Here is a 27,231-nt window from a genome sequence, read left to right on the forward strand (position 1 = left end):
TGAGACTTTAGAGGTTCAAATGCGGATAAAATTATTCCTGTATGTTTTGAGTATTTTGAGGCTCTAATCCAGATTATGTTATTCCAGTTTAGTCTTCAAAGTGATAAAATTGGTCATAACTACTACTTTGAGGACTAAACTACGATAACTTTCTATACTGTTGTCAATCTTAAAATTCTAAATCAATCCCCAAAAACCTCATTGAGAACTTTGAGACTTGAATCCGAATATATTTTTTGACTCGGGCGGTCATCCGCTCTGTATTCACTCCGAAAATTTTTTAGTGTAAAAATTTATGACACGTATTATGAAATTTATTGTTTCGAATGTTTAAATTATCTATATTGACACTCAGGTTCCGGGTTATAATTTTAAACACTAATTTTTAAAGTTTACTTTTTTTCCGTGTGAATTTGGGGGGTATAAAAAATAAAGAAGAGTTAAAAGGTTAATAATAAGCTAATTAATTATATGAGGATTTAGAAAAAAATAAAAATTCAATTTTTGAGATTCATCAGCCGGATTAAGAAATAATTTCATGTTAATAACTGTTTATAATAATAATAATAATATTAATTTAATTGGTGAAAAAATTTCTTGACCAAGATTGAATAATTAATGATATTATACCGTATCGCGAAATCTACGACATGGATGTAATACATCTCAATCGCGGCTTCAAACGGTTTACTAATAATTCTGATTAAATAAACTAGCAACAAAAAAGCAATTTTTTTTTTTATTCAGCAGTTCATTGCCGACTACTCGGTCGCAGTGTGTTTCTTATGTTAGCTTGTGTTAATTGTTTACAATTAACAATAAATAGTAATAAAACAAATAAACAGAAATGTCAATTTTGAAAAGTTTAAAAAAGTTAAATCTACTGTATGTTGGATTGACAGTAATTATATTTATGTTTATGATAAATAAAGTAAGTGGTACGACCATTCTGCCAGCGCTTCCATCAGAAATTCAACATGATTTCGAAGATGCATATGACATGTATGAAATGATGACAACTGAGGCTACGGAGAATAATGCGACTGCCGAAAATAAAACAGAGAAACCAATTGTCGGTAATTACTGGATGATGAAAATGGGTGAGATTAAAGAAGATTTATTGCATGTTCAAGCTGTTGTTGTTAAAGATGAAGATACTAAAGAAACATCTTGCATTGAAGGGAAATTAAAAACGTGAGAATAATTATGAATTAACATTTGAAATTTTAACTTTCAATATAATCTCGTTATTTTATTCATTGCGATAGCCGACGTCGTTATTTGATGTGTGCTGGGTCTATTTTGCACCGCAATCGTGTCCTTACGACAGCTTCATGCTTACATGAAGCCATGCATATCAAGTATTCAATTAAGAATTATTTGGCTTTAGAACTTTTTTTTTTTCTTTCATTATTTATTTATATATCGTAATTTATTTTTTATCAGACACAATATTCGTGCCCCACTTGCGGTAGTTATTGCACCGATGAAGTCATCAATACAGATAATTAGAGTTGCTGAATACAAAATTCATCCATCTCATAATACAAATCCTTACAGTCCAGATCATATGAAGCATAATATCGCTATTTTGAGTTTAGCTTGCAGAATTTCAAAAGTTAATTATTATAAAATAAGTTTACCAACAGAACCTATGACACATATTTGTACTGAGGAAAATTGTGTACTTGCTATTTTTAGAAAAACTAAACACGTGAGCTAAAATAAGTTCATTTTATTAAAAGACCACGTACCTGAAGATCGGAACGTTTTTCGCGCAACGAAAATTAAAAAAATTTGTATAATTTGACTGCTTAGAGGTGACTTAAGGGGTAATTTGGGGTAGCTGCAATTTTCCGCTGACATTCTAGCACCCATGCGAAACATTTCGGAAATCTAGATCCAGTAGATTTTTTTATTTTTCATTTCGTTTTTTTATTTTCGTTTCGCGAAAAACGTTCGGATCTTCAGGTACACAAAAGACCCCTATTTTGTTTATAATTTTAAATATCGACAGTGATTATATTTTTCAAATTATTATAGGAAATTGTGATATCTCAAATTCAAGCACCGCAAGTTCCATTAAATGACCGGAGACGTAGATCAATAAATGCTTTTAATGAGTCCCTAATTATAAATAACGTCAGCAGTTTAATTAATAATAACAATTATAATGATACGAAAAAATTATCTAAGAGATCTGCTGATGGTACTAGTGGTTGTGCACAAACTGGCACAGCTGTTATGGTTAATCGTACACAGGTTGACATGTTTTTCAATTCTTTTTTTTTTTCATAAATATAATTGTCTCTTTTCAAAATTATTTTTTTATTTAAATTATTTAGACAGCGATTGTGGCGATTTCTTGTGATGACCGTCAAGAAAATGGCAGTTGGTTTTACACGGATCTTTTTCATAATAACGATTGGATAAGTGGAGTTCTTAATGATTGGAATAAATCACATGAAACAAAACCACCTTCGAATAACGGAGTGACCGAGTCATCAAACGATAATTCCACAAATGCCCGTGGCTGCGGAAATTGCATTTTCAATTTCTACATATCTGTTGGATGCAAAGAAAAGGGAAATTGCCCAAAAGGTTCAAGAGTTATGACAAATGTACCAACAGTTAATCATAACGTACGACAAGTTACAAATAGTGAGTTCATAGACAATTGGTCGAATGCCAAACGAGACCCTACTAAATGGAATAAACAAGCGGTTTCTGATGATAATGTACTCAAGTTTTCACAAGAACTTGCTGACAAGTGTCCTGATAATTCTCCTGAATGTTCAGAGTCAGCGGAAATTAATAATCATAATTATAATAAACCTATTTATAGAAACGGGGATCTTCCAATAGTAATTAGAACTTACAATCAGTCGGTTATTAATGGGAATGATAAATTTTATCACAATAATAATGGGTTTGAACGATTTGGTAATCACTCATGGGTTTTGAGGAAAGTAAAAAGAATCCCGAAAGAAAATCTTTTTGCTTTAAGAAATTCGGCAAGTAAAAAACATGTTAAAGGCGAAATGGGTAATTGGTTAAGAAGAAGACACGTGAGCTCTTCAGTAAAAAATAATGAAAAAGTCAAAAATAATAAACGTAGTGGATTTTAAATTTATAGATAACAACTTTAATAATTCTATACATTGTAATTTTTGGTGAACAAATAAAGTATTAAAAATTTTTAATTTACGTTTATTAAATTTATTTTTAAAAAACTAGTTTAAATTTACGTAATTCTAACGAGTGCGATAATTTCCAGTATGACGATAGTAAACAGTAAACTTTTGATAAATTATGTCAACAATTTTCATGCTGCTAATTATTGCTTGAAACATTTTAATGACTCAATGTAATCATTTTTTATCGCGTAAATTTATACGACAATAAAAATTAAAATTGAATTTAAACAGTCATAAGACTGTTCTGAAATGGTTATTTTAAAGAAAAAAACATTTTCAACTAGAGTTTTTTAAATCTATTCAGTCTCTTGAGTATCAAGTAACTCGTGAACTTTAAACGTTACTTATTCAATTACCAAAGAGTAAATAGCATTATGTTTTTGCGTTGGTTTATCTTCGTGAGAATACTATTGTTGTTATTTTTCGTAAATAAAATTCAAATGGAAAATGATTCGATGATAAATGAAGAAAGTACGACAAGATTATCATTTGAAATCGGTGATACCAGTGGTTTAAATTTAGATTTAACTACAGATGTAGATACATTAAGGAAATTAGATAACAGATCGGAAATCAATAGTTCAATTTCAAATGAAACGAAGAAAGTTTGTGGAGTTAAAAACTGCACGGATAATCCGATGACACGAAATTCGATGAGTAAAGAATCAAATGAAGAACAAGAGACGTTTCCTTTGGCTTTCTCTCAGCTAAATTCATCGGATGTTAATAACAATAATAATACGTCCTTGGAAAGCTCATCACCTTCTTCCTCTTCTTCAGCGGCGACTTTCCACCACTTGCCGGCAAATTCCGAACAGAGAAAGTCTTATAATTTAAATACTATAAATTCTGTTCATCAAACATTACAAAAAATTATAATGATGATTGTCAAACGTATTTCATCGTTGTATGGATTCAATCCAGATAAAGATACGAGTTCGAATAAATTACGAAATGAAACTGAACATACCCGTGAACCTACAGAAAATGTCACGGAAGTTATTGCCGACAGAATAAATTCCACAGTAAATGATGATAAAAAGTCTGATGAAATTTATAATTTAAATAAATTTTCAGACATTATTTTAGCGACTAAATTTGATTTACATTCAACAGCTACAACTTCTGTACCAACTAACATAACAGAAGATGAAAAAAGTGTTTCGCCTCGAAAAACTAAAAAATATCACGCCAAAAAAGTTAAACGCAGTATTAATAAAGAACGTTGGATAACGAAATTAGTTAATAAAGACGATGGAATCGTACAAATGCACGCTTTTGTTGTGAGAGATGAAAAAATTCCCGAGTGTTGCAAGCCTGCACTATCTATGACGTACATAATAAATTTTAATTATGAAAAAAAATATATAAATTTATATTAAAACCCATTTCTTTATAAAAATAATTCAAATAATGAATATTTATGTGACTTTTTTTTAGCACCAAAAGATACTTTATGTGCAGCGGTGCAATTTTGACTGTAATACACGCCATTACAACAGCGTCCTGCATGCACTTTGCCGATTTATACGAGTATGTATTCATATAGTCAGTTTTTTTATGATGTTGTATAAATGTATAAATATATTTGGGTATTTTTTTATTAAATTTACGTATACTATAGTAGATCGTAAAACCTTTGTAGAAATAACTAAATTGAATTATTTATAACCTAAACCCAATGGGCGTGATATAAATTTTATAGGCAGCACATCAATGCTGATCTTGCTGTTCTCGTCGGCGCTTCAACAGGAGCACCCCACGTCATCAAAATAAATCGTTATGAAATGCATCCGAGATATGTTTATAATGTTGATAGCCCTGAACACCCAACCAATAATTTGGCAATTTTATTTTTGAATTGCGGGTAAATTTTTTATTTCTTCGCAGGGTAAAGGTAACATTTTTGGCCACTATGGCCAGTTTTGGACACTTTAAAAATTAAAATAAAATCCCGAGTCGAAATTTAAATCGTAGATTGATCATACTAGACGTTGAAAACGTAAATTCAACCTTTCAAGATGTAAATAGCCGTGAAAACGTATTTTTGACGTAATTGACGTACGGAAACGTAAATAAGACGTGCGTAATCGTAGACACAACCTTTCAAAACGCAATACAAAAATTAAACTATATTGGATACATTTCGTTGTCAAAAAAACATATCTAGCCGCCAGAAGACGAGAAATAAAAATTTCAGCAGCTTTTGAAAAATATTTCGAGCCTTGCAGGAGATAACTCTACTGTTGGCTCGCAAGCTAATTAAGAGAGTTAGAGACTCAAAGAGTTTTCTCTTGCAAGACCCCATAACACTTTTCTTTTAGGAAGTCAGTAAAACCCAAAAGAGCACAAGAAACGAGCCGTTATTAGGAGAGTTATTTCCTGCAAGGCTCGAAATATTTTTCAAAAGCTGCTGAAATTTTTATTTCTCGTCTTCTGGCGACTAGATATGTTTTTTTGACAACTAAATGTATCCAATATAGTTTAATTTTTGTATTGCAAGTTTTAAAAGGTTGTGTCTATGATTACGCAAGTCTTATTTACGTTTTCGTACGTCAACTACGTCTAACATACGTTTTTACGGCTATTTACTTCTTGAAAGGTTGAATTTACGTTTTCAACATCTAGTACGATCAATCTACGATTTAAATTTTGACTCGGGATAATTTGTAAAAAACACACTATTAAAATGGAAATTTTATTTTATACTTTTTCATTAATTAAAATGAAGTATTAAATGTCTAAAAATGGAACAGTAGTCAAAAATGGTACTTCTACCCTATAATGAATTTTCATTGGTTTGAAATTGAAAAAAAAAAAATGATCAAAATATATATTGTTATTGCGATCACAGATTTAGCTTTGTTACGGGTATTGTCACACCACCAAAACTTCCTAAAGGTGTTTATGATGATATTGGTCACATGTGTTGCAGCCAAAAGTGTGAACTTGTTACGGTTATACAAAAACCAAATGTGTGTTTTTATTAAATTAATCTAGTTTATATTTTATGATTAATGAATTTCGGTTTTGTAGAATCACCATCTTATTAAAAAAATAGAGGCTCAACATTTGCCTCCACCGCTCCATGACGACGAAAGATTAACAATATTATCTAGAGGTAATTTCGGATTAAGGAGAATGTACAGACTCAAAAGAAATACGTTTTCGTGGATAAGACGAAAAAGAAATACAGTTAAACTTGCTCCAGCGCCGTCATTTTTATCAAAAGATACGTCTTTGTTTGTTGAAAATAACAATAGCGGTAAAAAAGTTCAAACTAAACGACAAAATCAAGTTACGAAACGTAAAAAGAAAACAAAAAATATATTAGAGATAATTGATGACGCTAAAAGAGAATCTGGTGGTAAAAAACAAAAAAATTTCAATATTAATGACATTAAAAGTATCGATGGAAGACGAAAACTCGTTGGTAAATTTATTTTGGTTTGTACTATTCATCATTTATATTTTTGTTGTCATTATAAATAATATTTTGATGTTTTTTTTAGAAAGAATAGCAGCTAGTCTGATGAAAGTTGATGATAAATTGACCTCGGTAGACTGGAGTAAAGTTGAGGAAAAAATGGAATCGAAAATTCCGAAATCTGACCAAGATAAAATAGAAAATTTTGCTGAAAATATTGTCGGTGCGACGATGCTTCGTTTGGGAAAAGTTTTAGATACTGATTTGACAAATGCCACGAGAAATACTAAACAGAAAAATGCAGAGTCGGCTTCGAAAAACAGTATTTTGCTATCACTTATGGGCGATTCTAAAGACAACGAAACCCTTGAAAATTTCGCTGATGTATTTTCGAATGTTATCATGAGTGTTCTACCTCCGAAAAATATTAGCCGTATATCAGTATCATCGGATGTAAATATAGAAGAAAAAGATTTGACTTTGCCACGATCAAAATATCACAAATGTCCACCACTTGGTTCGCCAGTATTTAGAAACGGGACATTAGTAAGCTTCAAAATTACCTAAAAACTGATTGATTGAATTAATTTTTTCAAAATTAAACCATATTGACTATTACAGATAGCAATGGTTGCTTATACGTGTGATGACGTCGAAAGCTGGGTCGAATGGAAGTATGTGAGTATATCAAAAAATTTATTTTGGATTCGCCGAAGGACAGCTCAGCCTCCACTTCACGGGCCAACCCTGTGTAATTTACAATTTACCAAAACCGAACTCCCTGACGGTGATTTGAGTCAAGAAAACCAGCCCTACTCAAGATCTAATTTGTACAAAAAACAGTCGCCAGACTACTTTCAAACATTTGATAATGTATATAAACCGCTGAACGAGCCACTAAAAGGCGTGCGAGAAACAAATTACAATGATAATTTTCCCACAGCGTTTATGAGGTCCGAGGTGCAACCGAAATCACAAGAAACCTGGTCACCCAAGCCCAACGATCTGACAACGAATCCTAGGCCTTCTTTAGTTAATAACAATAAAGGTAAATTTGTTGCAGTAAGTAACGTAAATTCAAATACTTGTTTCACAAAACCCGATGGATCAACAGACTGTCGAACAGTTTCCAACACGTACACGCTTGAATAATAATTCCAATCACCGTTCAATCTACTCCTTAACATGATGTATCTATACTATAGGTAACAATATCCAATTAAGAAGCCTTTCATTACATTAAGCCAATTTGTAGATTCATTTTAGGACTATACTATCTACTTGTTTGTTATTAATTATCATACAAAAAGCTCATAAATTATATTCTGAGAAACAAGACAATCAACTTCCTACTTTATACTTATTTAAGATTTACGACAAACAATCAATCAAATACAATCGACAGTCTTCTTAATCATTTGATCATGTATTATATTAAAAAAAAAAAATTATAAACTATCACATGAATTTAAAGTGTTTCATTGTTATCAATATCAATATCACGATTTACATTTGTGAATAAGCTTTAGTAAAAGATCTCATCACCGATAATAATTCACCACAGCAGTATATATATACATGACTTGTACAATACTTTTTATATCTTGGTATCATCGATGTAACAGGAGCACAAGGATCCTGTTTCAATATCTTATATCTCATAACAAGACTCCATACTTGTCTTCCCACGCGTAAATCATTATGTGGCTACGTTTCGGATGAAATGCACTTCCTGTCTTTCTAAGGCTGTCGACGGCGATCATTATGTTGATGATGATGATGATGAGGTCAAACCAATATAAAATAAATCGTTACATATATTCCTGAGCTTAAAACCTTACATTCAATCTACTAAATTCACTTTTTTAAGGCTTCAGTTACGCAATAATTTGTTACTCAATTTCGAATTATAGGTTAATTTGATCGTCGTACACTACTCTGTGCTTTAATGAAATATTTATATACAAATTAAATGATAAACATTAATTAGCCATCGTTAGCTTTCGTTCTTTGTGTAAATGCTATGGTAGTATTTGTGAGTTATTACATTTCCCGCTAGGTGGCTTATTCTTCTCGCACTTTATGCAGACAATTAAATTACCAAAAGGACTAGTTAGTTAAAAGATAAGGGATGCAGTAATTAAACCATGCTGTAGTCTAATTAATTGCTTTGATGTCAATAAGAGAAAAAAACTGTCGTATAATTTATTTAAAGTAGAACAGGTGTTTTTTCTTCCCTTAACAACTCAATTATTTAAATTAGAACTACACTTCTGCATAAACAAAAGAATGAATTAAAATGTCTACTCAAATGTGTAAGAAGATTTATCAGCCAGCATTAAAACAATTATCATGACATGACATCTTAATTAAATTACTTACTCGCTTGTTTCGAGATACTGGAAAACACGGTAGACAGGCCGGCGATACATGAAAAGATGACCCTCCACACGATCCACCATCATCCTAGATTCACTTAATCATTCGTACTTATCAACCGTAAAAATTTAAAACAGCACCTTTACACAGATCTCCGTTATTCAAATCGTTCTTTTTGCAACCGTTATTTTTTCAATGTGACTTATTGTTCGCATCACTATCGATCGCAACACACAGTTACACACACAGTTAAATCAGAAATTTTTATCCATCATTTTCCACTTGATAAATCACCACTAAAAAAAAAGGAAACAGGTGAAAAAACAAATAAAATAGCTCTTACACAACAGCAATGAACAATTTACGTAAAGACGGATTTGAATCGTGATTTAATACCCAGTATACATAAAAGGTTTTTATCGATACAAAATATCTAGCAACGATTGAAAAACCGATACTTAAATCCAACCAATCACTACCAGCAATTACTCTGTACTTGAAGGACTTAAATTTAAATCGATGAAAACAGGACGACGCCTAAAACTCGTGAACAATTTAATAAAAAAGTAACCGTGTACAGGCGATGAGGAAACCTCCCTCTTTCATCCCCGTCGAGCAAGTTCAATGTTTCTATCCTCTCCTATTCTATCCAAGATACATGAAACGTATTCTCGCGGTCAGTGCCCCCTTCACACACAACGCCATCCTAAATTTACGCTAAGAATCCCAACTCACGGCTATTTAAACATCAAAAAACAATATTATAAACGTAATTCCGCATGTGAGTTACTTAAATAATCTAATCTACCACCTGATTATTTACACCAGCTGTCGACAATCTACTAGGCTATATTTTTTCTACCAATCGTCTCGATAATTTTTCTCTAAAAATATTTACAGCGACTCAAAATCGTGTAAAAAAAAAATGAAAACCCTTTTAATTGTTAATTGTCACAAAGAAAGGCAATATGAGGTAACTAAAGCCAAATTATCCTTAGTAACCCGAACCGAAACTCGATCCTACAAGTCTTGAGTTTAAAAAAGAAGGAAATCCTCACCGGAAATCTTCTCGCATAATCACTTGTATAATAATTATATTTTTTAAAAGCCAACACTCTAATAATCCAGGAACAAAGTTAAGTATATAAGATAAAGAGAGTGCGAAGAATAAAGCACAGACACTTACACTTGGCAACAGAGAAGTAACAGAGAGTTTTAAACGTGGACAACTGTACGTCCTGGCAGCATGAGGGAGCAGGCGCTCTGCTGGGTGCGGCAAAAGCTGCGCCGCGACGCCCGGCGTCCTCCAATCCCTCTTCTCCAAAGCCCAAACCGGCGTTATACTATCATATATATATATGTATATATTATACGTATATATATATTTAAACAAGTTGTTTGTAATTTTTTTAGCCAACTACTTTTGCTGCCAAGTATTTTAACTGTCGCTGCTTCAAAACTGGATATTTTATCTTACTCACGAGGATTAAGGTGCTAACCAGATCCGATTGGCTACGCATCCCCTGTACTATATATAAACAGATACATACACACGTATATTTATAGATATACACCTATACGTAAATGCGCAACCCTCTTGTCACACACTACGGCAGAAGGGATGTTCTGTGTTCAATGTCGAACGTACTAGAGCAGAGGACTGGGGAGAAAGTACAGTCATGCCAGAGAACTCGATTATTCTCGTATTTTTTGTTGTAAAATATATTGTTCGTTACAACAAAATATATTGACAGTAAAAATGTCTATTGATTTTTAACTTTGTATAGGTTTTTTTTGGGTATGTTGTTACATTAGATGATTGAATCAAACGATCGCGTGATTTGCTATTGACGTGTTAATTAGAGCGATAAAGTATTGATAAGGGAGTTGACGAACAAGATTTATTGTGTAGAGATCAAAGTAGGTTTTTTTAAGCTCAACTTTTAGTATTTATAGATTACGTTTTACTTTTAGAAGAGTATAAAAAAAACCACCCTAACCCCTGAAGTTGTAAATTGTGAGCAGGACAGAAGGCAACTCCGCCTTTAAATCTCAATGACCGAGTATTTTTTTACTTTATTCAAACAACTATTTTGAATGCATCTCCTTAAAATGTGCTCGTACTCACACAGATTCACACAGTCCTCAGGGGCTTTGTAATGATGATGATGACTTTGTACAAGTTAAACCGGGCGTTAGTATCCTCTTTGTTGTGAATTGAGAATTTTAGTCCCGGCAGAAAGAGAAAGTAAAAAATAACCTCTTTTTTTATTCATGCTGTGTGCTATCATATAATTCCCATGTTATTCTGTTGGGTGCATTGATGAATTTCTGTTACCGCATCAGAGTTAATTCAATCATACCGTAGACAATGGTGTATTCATATTTAAGGGTCAAACTCCATTGTTTCTCGTTAACATTTACACGGATGAAAATTCTGTTATTGATAGACGAGAGAATAGCTATTATTATTATTATTACTATTTTTTTATATAGATTTTAATAAAAGAGAAAAAGTTTTCTTCCAGTTAAATATTTATATAAAACTATTGTGATGGAAAATAGTTTGGATCTTTAAAAAGTCATTTTCAATATTTGCTCCAAGTAAAGTTACGGTATTATTGGAAAAATATATATATATATATTATCAGTCTCTTCAAGAAAATATTTTTCTTCTTAATATCTTTTTATAACTTTCTTCATGTAAACTCCGATATTTAAGCATTCAAATATTATGTCTCTTAAAAAAATGTCATTATCGATTATAATTCTAGAACATGATATATATTTCATAAAAATAACCTATTGAAAAAATTTAATTCAATTATGAAGTGTTCTATTAATTAATATTTTATCGAGTGTAGATAAAAGTTTATATATTTAATAAAATTTAATATTAACACGACATTTAAGCTTGAAATGTCTAAAAGTTATCAGACTTTCCCTCTACATTTCCCCGAAATATTGGTCTGAAAAGTTTCTCATTACAACCTGAATATTTTCATAAATTCGAAGACTAAACTTGAGAATTCAAAGCGTTAGATTAGCTTTGCGATAAAAAATAATGTTCGATAAAACTTTTCCTTGTTGATGGCTGGAAAATTTTCCTTAAACTTTATGTTATTTTATATTTTTTATTCATTCACTTCAATGTCATCCGTCTTTACTCACTTGGAAAGCTTTTGCATCCCTTATATTCACACGGGAAACCAGTTTCACGATTTCATCGTCGCTTATTCAGAAATGTATACCTCTTATATATATATGTATATATAATAAGGGAGAAACTAGTTTGTTACGTCTCGTAGCAACGTGACTACGATAAATACATACATCATATATATATATACACATAAATATAAATACATAAAATGTAAACATGTATATCAGACTAATTATGGAAGCAGTCGCTTAAGTCAACTGAAATATTGATCATTAAATTAATAATAACAATAATTAAAAATTGTTTTTCTCAAAAAAATTGAAATATTGGCTCAGTGATAAGTCTAATCACTTGTAAAATTTAATTTAAAGAATAAATTAAAAAAAAAAAAATTGAAAGATAAAAGGAGGTAAATAAATAAACATGGATTTAATTTAAAATTTAAATTGAAGTTTGCTCTTGAAAATGGAGTAGTTTGCAATATGACGAGATGATTGTAAGCAAAAGAATGAGATAAAAAAAAAGTTAAAGTTGTAAAGAGAGATATAAAAATGGCCACAATGCGGATGTTAAAAAAATAAAAAAACAGAAATAGAATGAGAGTATTCAGGAATTGTGTAATGGACGTACACCCTCAAAAACGGAGTAGGGACAAGACCCTTTTTGAGATACCCTCGTCTGATACGCAAAACTCGGTATAAACGTTCTATTGCTCTTAACGAAGATCGCGTGTGTATTGCATATATTGTACTATACTATATACTACTATTTATGTGTGTACTTATATTGGTAGTGTAGGTATATATATATAAGAATGCAGTAAATTCAGTTTACTTGGCACGAGCCTTAACGGACCTTTATGCGGTCCAATGAAAGTGATTAACATAAAGAAGGACAGAAAGAAATCCCTGTTTTACTATTGATTATTCCGCGGCCCTTGAAAGCTTCTTCACTTGATCGGAAAAAAAAATTAACCTATTTCCACCCTACTTTATTAGCGACATAAAATCATGTAGAAATAATTAATTATAAATAAACGAGTGAATAATTAATTATTTTAATGGTTTCTATATAATTCAAGTAATATTTAGAATTAATTTTTCAACTTGGCAGTAAGTACAGCTGTTATGTCTTCCAGCGAAGCTTCTCTTTTGCCGAGAATATTCTCCACTCGGATGACTAATGCAAAAACGAGCAATTACGATGGGTGGCTATAATCGAGCGTCGCTGTGTGTACAGTTCTACTGCCGCTGTATATATATTCGCGGTCTTCACTTTACTTCCCCTGATTCATGACGTTGAAAAAGTACGACGGACTCCCTGTCAGTCAGTTTGAGATACTCAATGTGAATAAATAATTATCAAAAAAAAATAATAATAATAATAATGTTCATAAAATTCTTAACAATTTAAAAAAAAGTCCATAAAACTCTGTTTGAATTATCGTCATTAGGTTCCTTCCTCACAATATAAAATAAAAAAAATTTCTACAATAAAGTTATCATACAAAACATAAAATTTAAATAGTAATTAAAATTGCTGATAAAAAATTATCAACTGATTCATTTAAACATTAATTTATTTTCTGTGTCGTGATAATTAATACCTGATATAATCATTAAATAAAATAAATATAAAAAAAATACACAAATAAAAGAAACGATGAAAGTATTTCATTATCAAAGAGACAAAAGTATCGACAAGTTCATCGCACTAACGTAAGACGGATATACAAATTGAGTGTCAGTCATAACACACATGTATGTATATATATTACACATTACTTGAATGAGCTATAGAATTAAAACAGATAAGCTACTATTGCCCGAACATACACAATTTATTGTGTATCTAACTTTGAACTACGATACGACTAAAATTTAAAACCGTCAATACTTGACAGCTATCATAGACTGCCAATAATATATCTAACAATCGTATGGACTATGAACGTAATGGTGTAATTTACGTACAAAAAAGAGCAAAGACACTTGGAATTCCTTTGCGTTGCTTCCTGTCTGGTCTTTCATAGGTTTAAAACATACAGCATACACCATAAGCATAATAGGTATGTTTATTATGTATATATGGATATAATATTTATAAGTATACATACACACATATATATACATACATATATGTATATATTGCATTGCATTTATTTCGAAGACTAGACGTGTCACCACGTGAGTCTGAGTTAAGTTAATAATTATGCCGCGAGCATAACTCGTGTGCATCCGTAAAAATTTTTTTATTTATTTGCGTTAACAATAGAATAAACATAAATGAAACAAAATCATTATTATAATTATAAAAAATTAAAGATCATTAATTTTTCGAGTAATGTACACGGAGATAATTTTTTGATAAAATTTATTTTTTTTATTTATTAAATTTAAATGCCAAGGCAGAAGCCAAATGGCAAATATTACAATATAAAGAGAAAAATAAAAAGTACACGTAAGTCTATAAACAGATATTAATAAGTAATAATTAATAAAATAAACAGAATATAGTAATAACGATAACAAAAGTATCATATTTGAGATAAAAACCAAGGTAAATTCAAAAATATATAAGCACTGTCGAGATTTCAAAATGAATTAACTCAGGTCGCCAATAATAAAACCAGGTCCAAGATTCTCATACGGCTCAAGATCAAAGAAAAATTTAAAAGCTGCAGTTTTGAAAGTTTGAAGCTAAGTGATTTACCCTACAGTTTGGAGTAAACCTGGGCCAAAAACAAAATAAATACGGAATAAATGAAAACTGATGCCTATTGCTATATTTTTTACTCTTTTTTATTTAAAAATTACTCGAAGTTGGGTTTTTTTACCCCATAATTGAACATTATTTTAAAACGGAAGAGTAGTTATTCATATAGGCCCAGTTTTACTCACAATTAACGAGCAAAAATTATTAGATAATTTTCTCCGTGCATAAAAAATTAACTTTTTTATTTTATTTGCTGTACGTTGAGAAAAAAAAGAATTTTTCGACTTTGTATTTTCTTCTTACAAGAAATCATGCCATTGGAAATTTTCAATCCTGTATATTTTTAGTGAAAAATTTTAAGATTTAATTAAAAATCATTTTATTAATCGAAGAAATCTGAGCTCAGTTTGATTTTCTTCTGTCAAGAAAATAATTTTTATAAAAGTTAATTTCTTCTTTCAATGTAGACTAGTTAATTAAACAAACCGTTAATTTAATCAAACGAATTTTACAGAGATAACTAATATACTGATTGCGGCAATTTAATGGCACGAGTTTATTGATTGACAATCTGAAGAGCGTCATTTCGAGTGCAATAAAATAAAATAAATTTAAAGAGCATACGTGCAGATGCATTCGTAAAAAGCTTATATATGTTCATATATGGATGTATATATGTGTTCATACTTATATTTATACTTATGTGTGTATATATACATTAGTATGTGTGTGTATGATAAAATCATGTACTATGGAAAGTAAAGATACTCTTTAGGCCACAAGCACGTTTTCATGTACGTAAATTTTATAAATAGACACGTTATCGAATTGTGTGTGTTTGAAATGCAAATTCAAACCTTCGAGTTCACTGTCCATGTTTTTTTTTTAAATCATTTATATCTACGTATCAATTAGTATTGTCTGATAAATTTTATGATTTGTTCAGTAAATTTGTTTTTTATCAACAATTTAATTAAATAATTTGACAGTTAAATTGGAGTAAAAATAAATATTTATTATTTTGAATAAGATATGAGTACATAACATTAATATTTTAAATGCGCTTTATAAAATAAACAATAGGAAATGAGTATAAACAAGATAAAATGTTAATTTTGATTATGTGAGTGAGTTGTCATTGCGATATTTTATCAATGCGTATTTGTGAAACGGAAGTTTTCTATTCTATTTTTATACGAACAAGTCTCGAGAACATTTTTTGTGCCACAGCGAATTGATTTGCAGTGCACGAGAAGATAAAAAAAAACAAGTAAAAATAAAATGAGAAAGAGGAAGACAATCAGAGGCCTTTAAAGAGGGAGAATATTTATGGGTTGATAGCGAGCACTCGACACCTGTGCCAGTGTCACTCAGGTCATGTACTAGAAGATTCTGTAAATCGATCCCACCATATCCTACTTGGCCTCACCTTTTGAGCCCCTTGGGTTCCGGGCGTGCCACGAATGCCATTTCACCGGCAGCCAACCATTCATTAGATTCAACATCTATCTCTACAAAGAATTCAAGCCAATTTTCTAATTACAATTTCTTCAAACAATAAAAATAAATAAAATTTATATAAACTATTTGGTCTACAATAAATATATCACCAAATAAAAAGTAAATCATATTTGATAATCATAAGATTTAAAACAACTTCAAAGAAAAAATATATATGATTTACAATTTCTCCAAAGCCAAGTCGAGATATTTCTACTAAATCAGATAAAAACAAACGTCCTTGAGGTAAAAAAATTATTCAACCGAAAGGTAATTGGAAAAGTTTGTTAAAAGATTGAGGAAACCGATAAGAATTTTAAGTATCTACCCGACAGTAAAATTTGAGTAAAATGTCATTGAAACAATAATTTAAGTACGTACGTCAGTGACTACAGCACGACAAAAAAAACATTTAAAAAAATAGTAAAGACATTTAGTATTTAAAAACGACCCGGGAGGTTTAAATAAATCAACAGCTGGATTCGTTTGGATCCTAGCGCACATGTCTAAGGAATTATCAAAATGTTTTTTGCCATTTAATTTTCTCAATCCTCTTTACTCTCTACATTGCACTACACTCACTATAATTATCACTAAACTACTAAATACATACATACATAATAAATAAATAAAAATATAAAAAAGTAATTTACCTAAGTAGTACTAAATTAAATAGACGTTTTTAGTATTTTTAAAAATTACCATAAGCACCAATTATCGTTTGAATAAGAGTTTAATATTATACATCAAACGTTATTATCATCGATCTGGTAATTCTCACTGGTATATTATAACGACTTTTAAACCGCTCTTGTTATATTATGACGTCGTGTAGAGTGTTGGCCCTGGTGTACAAAGTATGGTAAAAATACATTTTGTATTTTTGGCTACAGCACACACGTCCAAACTCATACAATCACACATATAAATACAGACACATGTTTGGCCACCGCGATGTGCATCTTTTTCATTCGGATTAAAGCCTATGGTATACAATTTTTGACGGTGTAAAAATTTAGATGTGAAAATTACACCAAAGATCGAGTTAAATTTTGGCGGTGATTTCAAAATTTTAACACCGTTAGGAAAAATAATGACATGTTCAAAATACTGTTTAATGTCTAAATAAAATTGATTTAGTTAAAAATATTCAATGATCATTTGTTGCTCATTAATCAAAATCATAACGAGTGACACAATGGTGTAAAAAAGTATATTTCACCGTGTTAAAATTTCCATAGATAAATAATTTACACCAAGACTTTACACCGTTATTTCTCACTACATGGCTGTGTAAAGTTCTCGGGGTCCATTTTACACCAAAATTTTATACAATATAAAATACGACTGCGACCTAACATTTTATAGATAATTCTATGGCTATTAAGTTATTTTTTTTTTCATTCTTCTCTTTCCTTCGATACCCATCCAACGAATTATCCGTTAAATGCCATTAATTTTATAGCACACTGGGATGCAACGGATACAAAAACTACTAGTTCCCTATATACTAAAGGCTACGTACTAAACTATATTGTAATAAACCCTCCTGTACCCTGTACATCTATTTATACGGATAATTCTTCCTTCTATTCTTTTATATTTTCATTGAATTCACGAGCTAAGAGTAGAGTTTTGACTTTTATACCGGGTAGTATTCACACAAACGAGGTTACATCACTCCCACGTATCACTTTATACAAGAATTAATCTTATAACAATCCTACTTTATCAACAATACGGCCCTATGAATTTATATTGTGTTATTGTTATTATAACTTTAATTTGGTTATATATATTTTTTTATCATTTATAAAATGCGTTACATTTTTTTATTGCGACAGTTATTGTTGCATTTGTGTACATAAAAATTGTATCACAAAATAAAAAGTGTTCAGTTGATAAATAATTTTATTTATTATTTTTTCTGAGTGTATTATAGAAAATATGTAAGCTGTAAATTTGTACATAAATAATTAAAAATTAATCATCTTAATTGAGTAAATTGTCAATAGGATAATAAATAATTGCTGCAATAATAAAATAAAATTAAGTATCGACTGAATCCAATGCATATCAAATGAACAATAAAAAAAAAAATAAACAATGATAATATAAATAAGAATCAGAATCAGAGCACAAAAGTTTACTATCACGTATTCATTGACTCGAATGACAACCAGGGAGCGGTAATCAGAGTCTTCGGATGACAAGACAATCACCGCACCAGTAATGAAATTTTTTACCTCCAAAGATAAAAGGCCAAAAAAACATGAAAATATTTTTTAAACCCTTTTCGGGAAGATGGACAAAAAGAATTAGAAATTCACCCTCTTGTTGACCGACACTCCTTGCTGTTAAAATATCACTTTTCGTTGAAAGCTATCATTTTTTTTAATGTATTGTCACACACCACTCACTCTAAGGGTTGTGCAGTACGTATTAAAAAAAAACCTCGTAAACAAGTCATCACAACGTGAAAAACGACCGCGGGGGCTGTGTAAATTAAGTGAAGTGAGTCAAAAAAAATAGAGGAAAAAAAACTGAGTTATAAAGAATGACAGAAAGAAGATTGTTGATGTGATCACACTCACTGCGAAAGAACTACTGTCGTTTTACCATACACACGATTCAAGCTCATCCTTCACTTCTCTTTTCCCTCTTTCTCTCTATCCTACCAAACCATTTCCCTCTCTTTTTTTTATGTTATATTCTTTTACACTTATACAGTATACACCACTCGATTGCCTTATCTACTGAGTACTTACACTCACCATACATATATATATAATAAAAATACTTATAAAAAAAATATATATAAGTAACGCCCTCCTCACACATCCGACTGCTCCCTTATCCGTTTGCACGCGACTTCTTGTTCTTTGTTTATCTATAAGGTGTGTGGATGATCATAAAAACAGAGTAAATATTATAATAATAATTATCATTATTATTATTAGCACTTTTACGAGTGACACTTTGAACTTTATTATTAATTTAAACCATACTGAGGTCAATCATCTCGGTGTATTTTTAAATAAAATTTTTTAAATTTATTTTTTATGTGATAAAAACTCATCTTTTTATTTCATATCGTACCTTCGTTATAAAAAGAAAATTAAATCTTAATTAAAAATATTCGCTAAATAAAATATTAGTCATCTATCTGTATAGTAATTAGTAAAAAAATGACCTAATGAAAAAATTTTCAATTAATGAAAGATACTTAAGAATTCATTAAAAATTTTTTATCTTCTCATTAGGATAAAGTTCAATGACTATCTCTGCTATCAGAACATTACGAAATGAAATTTTAAAAAAATACCTGACGACATCTAAATATTTATATTTTTTTAAAATCGAAGTAATGCAGCGTAAAATTAAAAAAATTCAGATGTTATTTTATAACCATAAGTAAACAATGAATGTTTTTTTAACCTGCAGTAAAAAATAATTAATTACCAAAACGGTATCATAAATGTCATATTGAATGTAAAAAAATTTCTCTATACGTTAATTGCACAATTTTTTTACAAAGTGCCCATGTATGACTATAATTAATTACCTTTTATATTAAACTGCGTGTAGAAATTTTATACTTAATTTCTAAAGGCCATAAAAATATTTTTCCATTTAAATTAATAAGTGTAAAGAAAGATAAATTTGACGATGAAAGGTTCGACAGGCATATAATCATTTAAATTTATCTATAAAAAAATATATTTGTCAAAGTTTGAGCATAAATAAAGTTTATAAAGATGCATCATCAGCGATAATCAATAACTACTGTATCATAAATCATAAAACAATATTATATTTCCTGGTATATCTATCGTATCAGCGCTAACATAAACAGATCAACGTGCATCGTAAGTAAAATATAATGAAGAGTATCCTCGAGAAATAGTTAGCGACATATAGCCAAGGCAATAACACCAATACCATGCAGCTTCGTTACCATCCTCGTTACCATCCTACTGACACCAACAAGACAATCCTCCCGTCCATATACCATATATATGTAATATATAATAATAAAACAGTGGCTGGTGTCTCGCGTCGTAATTACATACATCATAAGCATAAGTAACATAATGTTAATGTAGAAGCCCTACACCAGTCCCAGTCCCAGTCTCAGTCCCAGTTTCACACCAGTGTTATTCCTTGACTCAACTCTACATATATGTTGTGCATTATACATACATTAGAGTTGTGTTGAGTTGAGTCATATTTATAAAGTAACGACCGCGGGCTGACGACTAACCGACGCTTTGCGCTTCTGGTAACTGACAAAGGAGGTTTCAGACAACACTGGACTGGGTCTGCTGGTGCTTCTGCTGGACAGCATGCATCCATATAAAATAAATGTACAATGTAAGTGTAAAATGTAAAATCCTACTCGTGTATTTAGCCACGAGGCCACGTGCTACATGTTATGTTAAACATACTACTACTTTGCACCAATTTGTACTCTCTACTACTATCATACATTCACTATCTATGCACATGTGTCTGTATACATATATGGGGAGGGGGGAGGGTAAGCGGAGTACCTCCCAAATTTTATAATAAAAAAGCTTTGAGCATTGTTTGCATTTTTTTTTGTTAAACTTTTTCAAAAATGAGTTAATGACTTTTATGATAAAAACTATTAAAATTTTTTTTCTTCCTTTGTATCCAATAATTATGTAAAATGTAATTTTTTTGATGTAAATTTATTTATTTATTTATTTATTTTAACGCAAAAATAATTGCTCAATTATAATTAACTCCATGTGTTTAATAATAATACAAAATTACATATTTAGAAATCACTCAACATTTTTGATACTGCTTTTTTAAAAGTAGCGTAACTACTATCGAAAAAGTTTAGATCATTGTCATATTCATTTACTGTAGCAAATATTCTGTTCCTAGGGCCACTCATTATAAATTTCCTACAAATACTTACAAAAAAATTTAATTTAATCAAATTTATTTAATGTCCAGAAATTTTTTTTTTCACTTATTATAAGGGTGCCCCATTTTGCCCGCAAAAATAATTTTTTTTTTAACGGTAATTGAAAATTTTTTCTATTTACTTTGAATATAAAAAAAAAAGATTTGGCGGATTTGAGTCATCGAAAACTTAGTATTTCGTTAAGTACCTCGTTTTGACCCCCCCCCTATATATATATATATATATATATATATATAGTAACCGCTCTATTACTCCATATTTTTAATTTATAAATAAGGATATCCCATTGTCCCTTTCCCACCCTTCGCTATACAGTAGATCCATGTTCCAACTAACCCACGATAAAACTCCAAGCAATTTGTCTTTTCTCTTCTCTGCGTAGGTATTTATTTAAGTTATAAAAATTCTAAGTTAATAACTTACAGAGAGATTAAAAACAATAAACGTTGATATGAGTAACGCCGTCAGTAAAGCAATAGAGAGTAAAGTAAAAGAGTTAAGTGTTTGTACTCTACTCTATGTCACGTTTTATATTTTTTTGACCGGATTTCCTTTTTTGTTCAGTATTAACGTTAAGTGTTACAAATGTCTTGTAAATTAACAAAATATAAATGCACAATAATAATAGAACAAAGAAGTATAAATTATTTAAACATTCAGTACTAAGGCAAATATTTGCGATTATCGACGATAAGGAGTTTTGATTGAGAATTAAAATAATGATAACAGTCATCGATAACAAAGACTATAATGACAATGAATGATATACATGTGTAGGTTTTTCAGAGCATCATCAACATCGTCATTGTCATTGTCATTGTAATGAAACTGGAGCATTAGTCATATTATTTGAATACATATGTATTGTGAATATGAGTACGGTTATTGCGGCAGGTGAAAAAGCTCAGACATCAGAGATCCATTGAGTTTATCGAGTCGTTGCTAATTGCCGTGGTAAAGTTGCTGATACAATCAAGCTAACAAGTGTGATGGTATACGGTGTGCATCAAGGGTTCTTGGTTTTGCATTGCATTGGATCGCATCGTGTGTAGTGTCGGTGGGCTTGGAGTCGTGCTAGCTGCTAACATGGAGATGGTTTGTTCGCGCAACGGAAGTACTAACGCGAGAAAACCCTCACCTCAAGAGTTCTCTAACTATGAAACGTTATCTCGACACCAGTTACCATTATTTCTCATTCTATAAACTTTATTATCTCTCCTGTCCTTATTACTGACATCAGTTTGTGTGCTCGTGTTACATTAATTTATATTACAAACTTTTGTTTCCCACTTATAAGAGACGTCAGGCAATTGTCTGATTGGCTCTTCGATTCATTTGATGCAATTGTGAATAACATTCAAGTATTCAAGTATTTATAAGCAGATGTAGTGGGTTTGACTTTGTCAATTTAACGCCAAACGGCCAATTAAACTCTCGCCTTGCTCATGTATATTGTATTGCGATTCGAGGACTTGCTTTTTATTTTTTTCATCGCGATATTCTCAATCACGGTCAATTGATTTTATTTGTTTGTAATATAAATTATTATTATTATTTATTACTTATTTTTAAAATTATTTTCATTCAATAAAGACAACAGGCTTGAAGTAACGGATAAATTTTATTACGACTTTGATGAGTCCGGGAAAGCCACTCGATCTTTATAATAAAAGGTTATAAAGTTGATTGATAAAAAAAAATGAGCATATGAGAAAATCGTTCAAATATAGTTACCATCAGCTTTTTTCTACCGTAACTCTATATATATATGTATGTATGTATGTATGTATGTATGTATATGTATGTAGAATGGATTGCGCAATCATTCGAAGTTTATTGGATTTATCTCAATTTCCGTGCGGACAAGATTGGGTACAGGAGGAGGCATCATCAGCAACCAGCGGTGCAATAGTACAAGGCGAGAGAATAAGAGAAAATTACAGTGAGGCGAGGATAAATCCCTGATGCCTCCTACACACACTTTGAGAAGAGAATACACAGACAGTATGTATATATATATATATATATATGAATGGAATTCAAGTTTCGTCTCGTGACAATCTATAGCCGATAGGAAATCACTCGACGATGGACACACAATTGCATCCGTATAAAAATTGACCCTTTTGGTACATGTACTCTAGTATATAACGAGTTGCTTTATAGAAACGGATATAAGATAAAAATTTAACACTAACAATACACACCTGACACACCAAAGGAAGACAACAAAAAACCGGAGGTGTCTTTACACTTGACCACATCCGTTAGAATAAAATACTCTACATGTTCGACGAAGAATAATAAGTTTTTAGTTCGATATTGTGCTTGTCAATATAAGGTATCCTTATTAATTTTATATTTTAAATACATGGTAACACTTTTTACATCAAAGGCATTTTTATTTAAAGTTCCCACTGGTCCGACACAAATTTAATCTATTGGTAAATAAAATATTGACGTAGATCAAAATAATTCTTAGAAGTTTCTATTATATATTGACCCAATAACTAAGAATAGAGTAGATGCAAATACCTTGACTGCAATATATATTAATTCTGACACCTGCGTACGAGAAGATTTTACCCATTGGCCACCTCGTGGTGATTTCATAATTTTGATCGAAACTAAATAACTTGATATTTAAATAAATATTTAATCTTATACTTAAAACTATAAATAAGTACTAAAAATAAAACAAATTGGAGTACACAATGATGATAAAAAATTAAAAAAAGCCGAAAATAAAACTAAAACAATGACTTGTTTTTTCAAGGAGACTCTGAAAATGGATCAAACAACTTACGCGTTAAACAAAATTCCTTTTGAAATAAGTTTTAATGTTTTCATGAGTACAAAAACCGGCTCAAGCATGCTATACATTTATATATCCTTGAAATTGTAAAACGAGAAAATAATTGTCGGCTTAATTTCAGCGGATACCGGCTCAATTGCGGCTCCACAATTTACCTAGGCACAATAATAGTCATTTTATTTGAATATATGATAATCCCGCCAATAGACCACAAGGCATCGGACCAGAAAAAATTAATTAAAAAATAGGATTTCGTGTTGAGAACCACGACAGCCGTAAGGAGACACCGTACATGCGTGGCTTACTGTCATTCCTTCATCGAGTCTCATCAACCGTCTTATATATGTATATATTAAATTATATCTACTCTCCCTTAAACCCCCTTGCTTCCTTTCCCTCTATTTCCTATTTATTTAAATATTTTATTGCAGTCACGGAACATCAGCACGACTTCCGAGCAGGTACGCGAGTTGAAATTGTGTAACTAATTTTCAAATGACTCTTTAAATTGATCACTTAATACTCCTAATAAATACAAACAAAGATAAATAAATACTTGTGTAAATAAAATAAGAGTTTGTATAATTTGTTTCATTACAATATCTACTAAATCAATGATAACAAAACATAAATTATCTGTTATCACCGTAATCTTTACTGTTTACTTTTTTCATTGTCATTTCTAACTCTCAAGTGTAGAAGCGCCGTAATAATTTTGATAAATGATAACTATAAATTTTTTTTAAAACAATTAATTAACGAGTATCTAAAAAGCAGAATCTAATCCAACATACGAGTGAAAAAAAAATGTATACAATGCTTCAAATAAAACATAACTGCATGTAATCTAAACGTATTAGTAACCAGTAGGTCAATTTGCAAGGACATTTTCCAATTAACAAGCCATCATATATATATAAATATACATATATGTAATACAATCAACACAGACTCGGTTTGCCAGCAAAAAACCATCGTCCGAGTCCGAGATGTCTTGTGATCACTGATCGGTCTTATTTTTTATGACTCATATTACAGTCTAGACCTTTTTAATAAGGACAGCCCATCATAAAAAAAACTTACAGTAATAATGATAATAAGAATAAAAAAAAAAACTTATGGAGATTTTTTGTCCCTTTTTCCTGCAGTCATTGACCAAATAATTTATTGTAATTTAATTACTCCGTATGCAGAGTAAATTAATTCACTAGTCTTGTTACATTCATTAATAGATAATTGATGATGATAGTAATGGCAGTGATGATGGAGATTAATAAAGAAAATATGTAATAAGGGATTTAAAAAAAAGGGTAATAAGTCAGGCCCTTAGTACTCAATCTCACTTGACTTAATCGAGTCTGGACAAAAGATTAATCAGCAACAGCAGGAATGGGAGATAAAGATATGATGAAACTAAACATCATTATATATGATACTCGGTGTACTAATAGAAGGTGATTCGAGCTGCTGCAGGTGCAGCACTTTATGTAACATGATTCGCGTAATCGGAAATTATACCGGCCCGGAGATAAGAATAAATAAGTTATATATCAGCGCTAGTAGTAGACAACTAGATTGGAGTAGATACAAAAATAAAATAATTTTATTAAATATTTAATAAAAAGGATGTTAAATATGGCGGCATAAATCCTTCGGGATAAAATATCTCGCGAGGTCCATTGACCTCTGAGAATTTAGGACAAGGGATCGATAATTCTCTCTCATCTCTGCTCTGATTCAACGTCACTATGAATTATTTTACTGTAGAACTCGAGGATTATAATAAATAAATAAATATATAAATAATAATTATGGTTATTAATATCATAGTAAAAGGAATAATAAATATTATTTACAAAGTACTCACGATATTTACTCCGACACGACGTTCAACAGACACCTTCCCGGATCCTTTTATTACAATTTTAAAAACTCCACTGGTGTAAAAAACGTCAAAAAAAGTAAAGCCCGAGGTAACGTGCTTTACTTTTGCTTGGAATTTAAAGTAACAATTCACTCACCAGATTAATACTTTTAATTTAAAATAAATATTATAGATTTATGTAACTTATTATGTGTTTATTTTTACTTTTCCAGTAATTAGGAGTCGTCAGGTTATTAATTTGTAATTTAAATAATTTTATAACGACGATGTAAAGTGCACACGAGCACGATTTCGACTAACAGTGATCAGTTGTCGTAAACACTCGGCGCCATATTCGAATCGCGATCTGTCAATAATAAAACCGATGACTTTGAAGTTTAAACTTCGTCAAGAAGATGGCGCCAAGAGTCCAGACATCAACGGAGGATGACCGGAAGTGTTTTGACCAACTGTGAGTGGATTCTAAAATGCGCTGCGAGCAGCTGCAGCACTACTGTAACAGCACGGTTTTTACGTGAAACACTTGCGTGTAATTTTTTTTTTTTAATATTTCAAATATTTCCATCATATTCTACCGCTAATTTATTTTCATTTGCGATTTTTAATTTCTCTCCCATTTCTAATAAGTTATTTTTCGAATATTTAAATTTACCGCGCAAGTTATAAGAATAATTATTAAATTATTGATGAAAATGAAATATTTCGAGTATACTTTTTAATCTAATTGATATAATTTGACACAATTAAATATTAATAAAATTATTAAATTTCAATTTTGAAATTTCGCGCCAAAGAGGCGCTACTGCGCGTTGTTGTATTCAACGTTCAATTGTTTGCTAAAGTGTAGGGGGGGGGGGGCGGTCGATGAATCGCAAAGTCGATTGCTTTGTATCAGCTGGCGGTTCGATAGCGGCAGTCAGTATCATCGACAATGGCAGTAGTGGTCCAGATCTTTCTTTGTTCTTTACGTTTGAATAGAAACACAGTATTGTGTGCGTCGTGTAAAATTGTGCAGTGATTGTAAAATTTATCTTTTATTAATTTAAATTTTGTAAAGTATCTGTGGTGTAGTGAAGCGATCAGTTTTAGTGTAAAGTGATGAGTGTTCAGTGCAAGTGTTAAGTGTTGCTGATGGCTGATGCTGATAAATTCCAAGTTCCTGAGCAAAATCATCTGGCATCGTCTGGTGA

General features: G+C 30.8%; 3 protein-coding genes across 3 annotated transcripts in view; 2 read left to right on the top strand and 1 right to left on the bottom strand.

Moving 5' to 3' along the window:
• Window positions 1-26,384, bottom strand: part of LOC130669019 (focal adhesion kinase 1) — a 51,875-nt gene extending 25,491 nt beyond the window's left edge. Inside the window, exon 1 of the mRNA XM_057471668.1 lies at window positions 26,024-26,384. The gene's annotated coding sequence lies outside the window, so the exon portion shown is untranslated. The remainder of the gene's footprint in view (window positions 1-26,023) is intronic.
• On the top strand, window positions 762-3,242 carry LOC130667366 (uncharacterized). Its single transcript, XM_057468878.1, has 6 exons — window positions 762-1,194; window positions 1,269-1,361; window positions 1,447-1,714; window positions 2,044-2,262; window positions 2,346-3,117; window positions 3,238-3,242. Exons 1-6 carry the CDS (start codon window positions 848-850, stop codon window positions 3,240-3,242), a joined length of 1,704 nt encoding a protein of 567 aa, XP_057324861.1. The 5' UTR covers window positions 762-847.
• On the top strand, window positions 3,478-8,510 carry LOC130669020 (uncharacterized). The gene is made up of 7 exons (XM_057471669.1): window positions 3,478-4,530; window positions 4,638-4,730; window positions 4,903-5,064; window positions 6,052-6,172; window positions 6,234-6,630; window positions 6,710-7,170; window positions 7,246-8,510. Exons 1-7 carry the CDS (start codon window positions 3,572-3,574, stop codon window positions 7,774-7,776), a joined length of 2,724 nt encoding a protein of 907 aa, XP_057327652.1. The 5' UTR covers window positions 3,478-3,571; the 3' UTR covers window positions 7,777-8,510.
• Window positions 26,385-27,231: the final 847 nt, after the last annotated feature.

The sequence above is a fragment of the Microplitis mediator genome, chromosome 5, assembly GCF_029852145.1.
Source record: "Microplitis mediator isolate UGA2020A chromosome 5, iyMicMedi2.1, whole genome shotgun sequence".
Lineage (NCBI taxonomy): Eukaryota > Metazoa > Arthropoda > Insecta > Hymenoptera > Braconidae > Microplitis > Microplitis mediator.

Excerpts from the sequence above, each read along its gene's own strand:
- LOC130667366 (XM_057468878.1), top strand. The coding sequence starts at position 848 with ATGTCAATTTTGAAAAGTTTAAAAAAGTTAAATCTACTGTATGTTGGA. Across the intron at positions 1,195-1,268 it reads ATTGAAGGGAAATTAAAAAC|CCGACGTCGTTATTTGATGT; the intron begins GTGAGAATAATT and ends TCATTGCGATAG. Across the intron at positions 1,362-1,446 it reads CATGAAGCCATGCATATCAA|ACACAATATTCGTGCCCCAC; the intron begins GTATTCAATTAA and ends ATTTTTTATCAG.
- LOC130669020 (XM_057471669.1), top strand. The coding sequence starts at position 3,572 with ATGTTTTTGCGTTGGTTTATCTTCGTGAGAATACTATTGTTGTTATTT. Across the intron at positions 6,173-6,233 it reads CGGTTATACAAAAACCAAAT|AATCACCATCTTATTAAAAA; the intron begins GTGTGTTTTTAT and ends TCGGTTTTGTAG. Across the intron at positions 7,171-7,245 it reads TATTTAGAAACGGGACATTA|ATAGCAATGGTTGCTTATAC; the intron begins GTAAGCTTCAAA and ends TGACTATTACAG.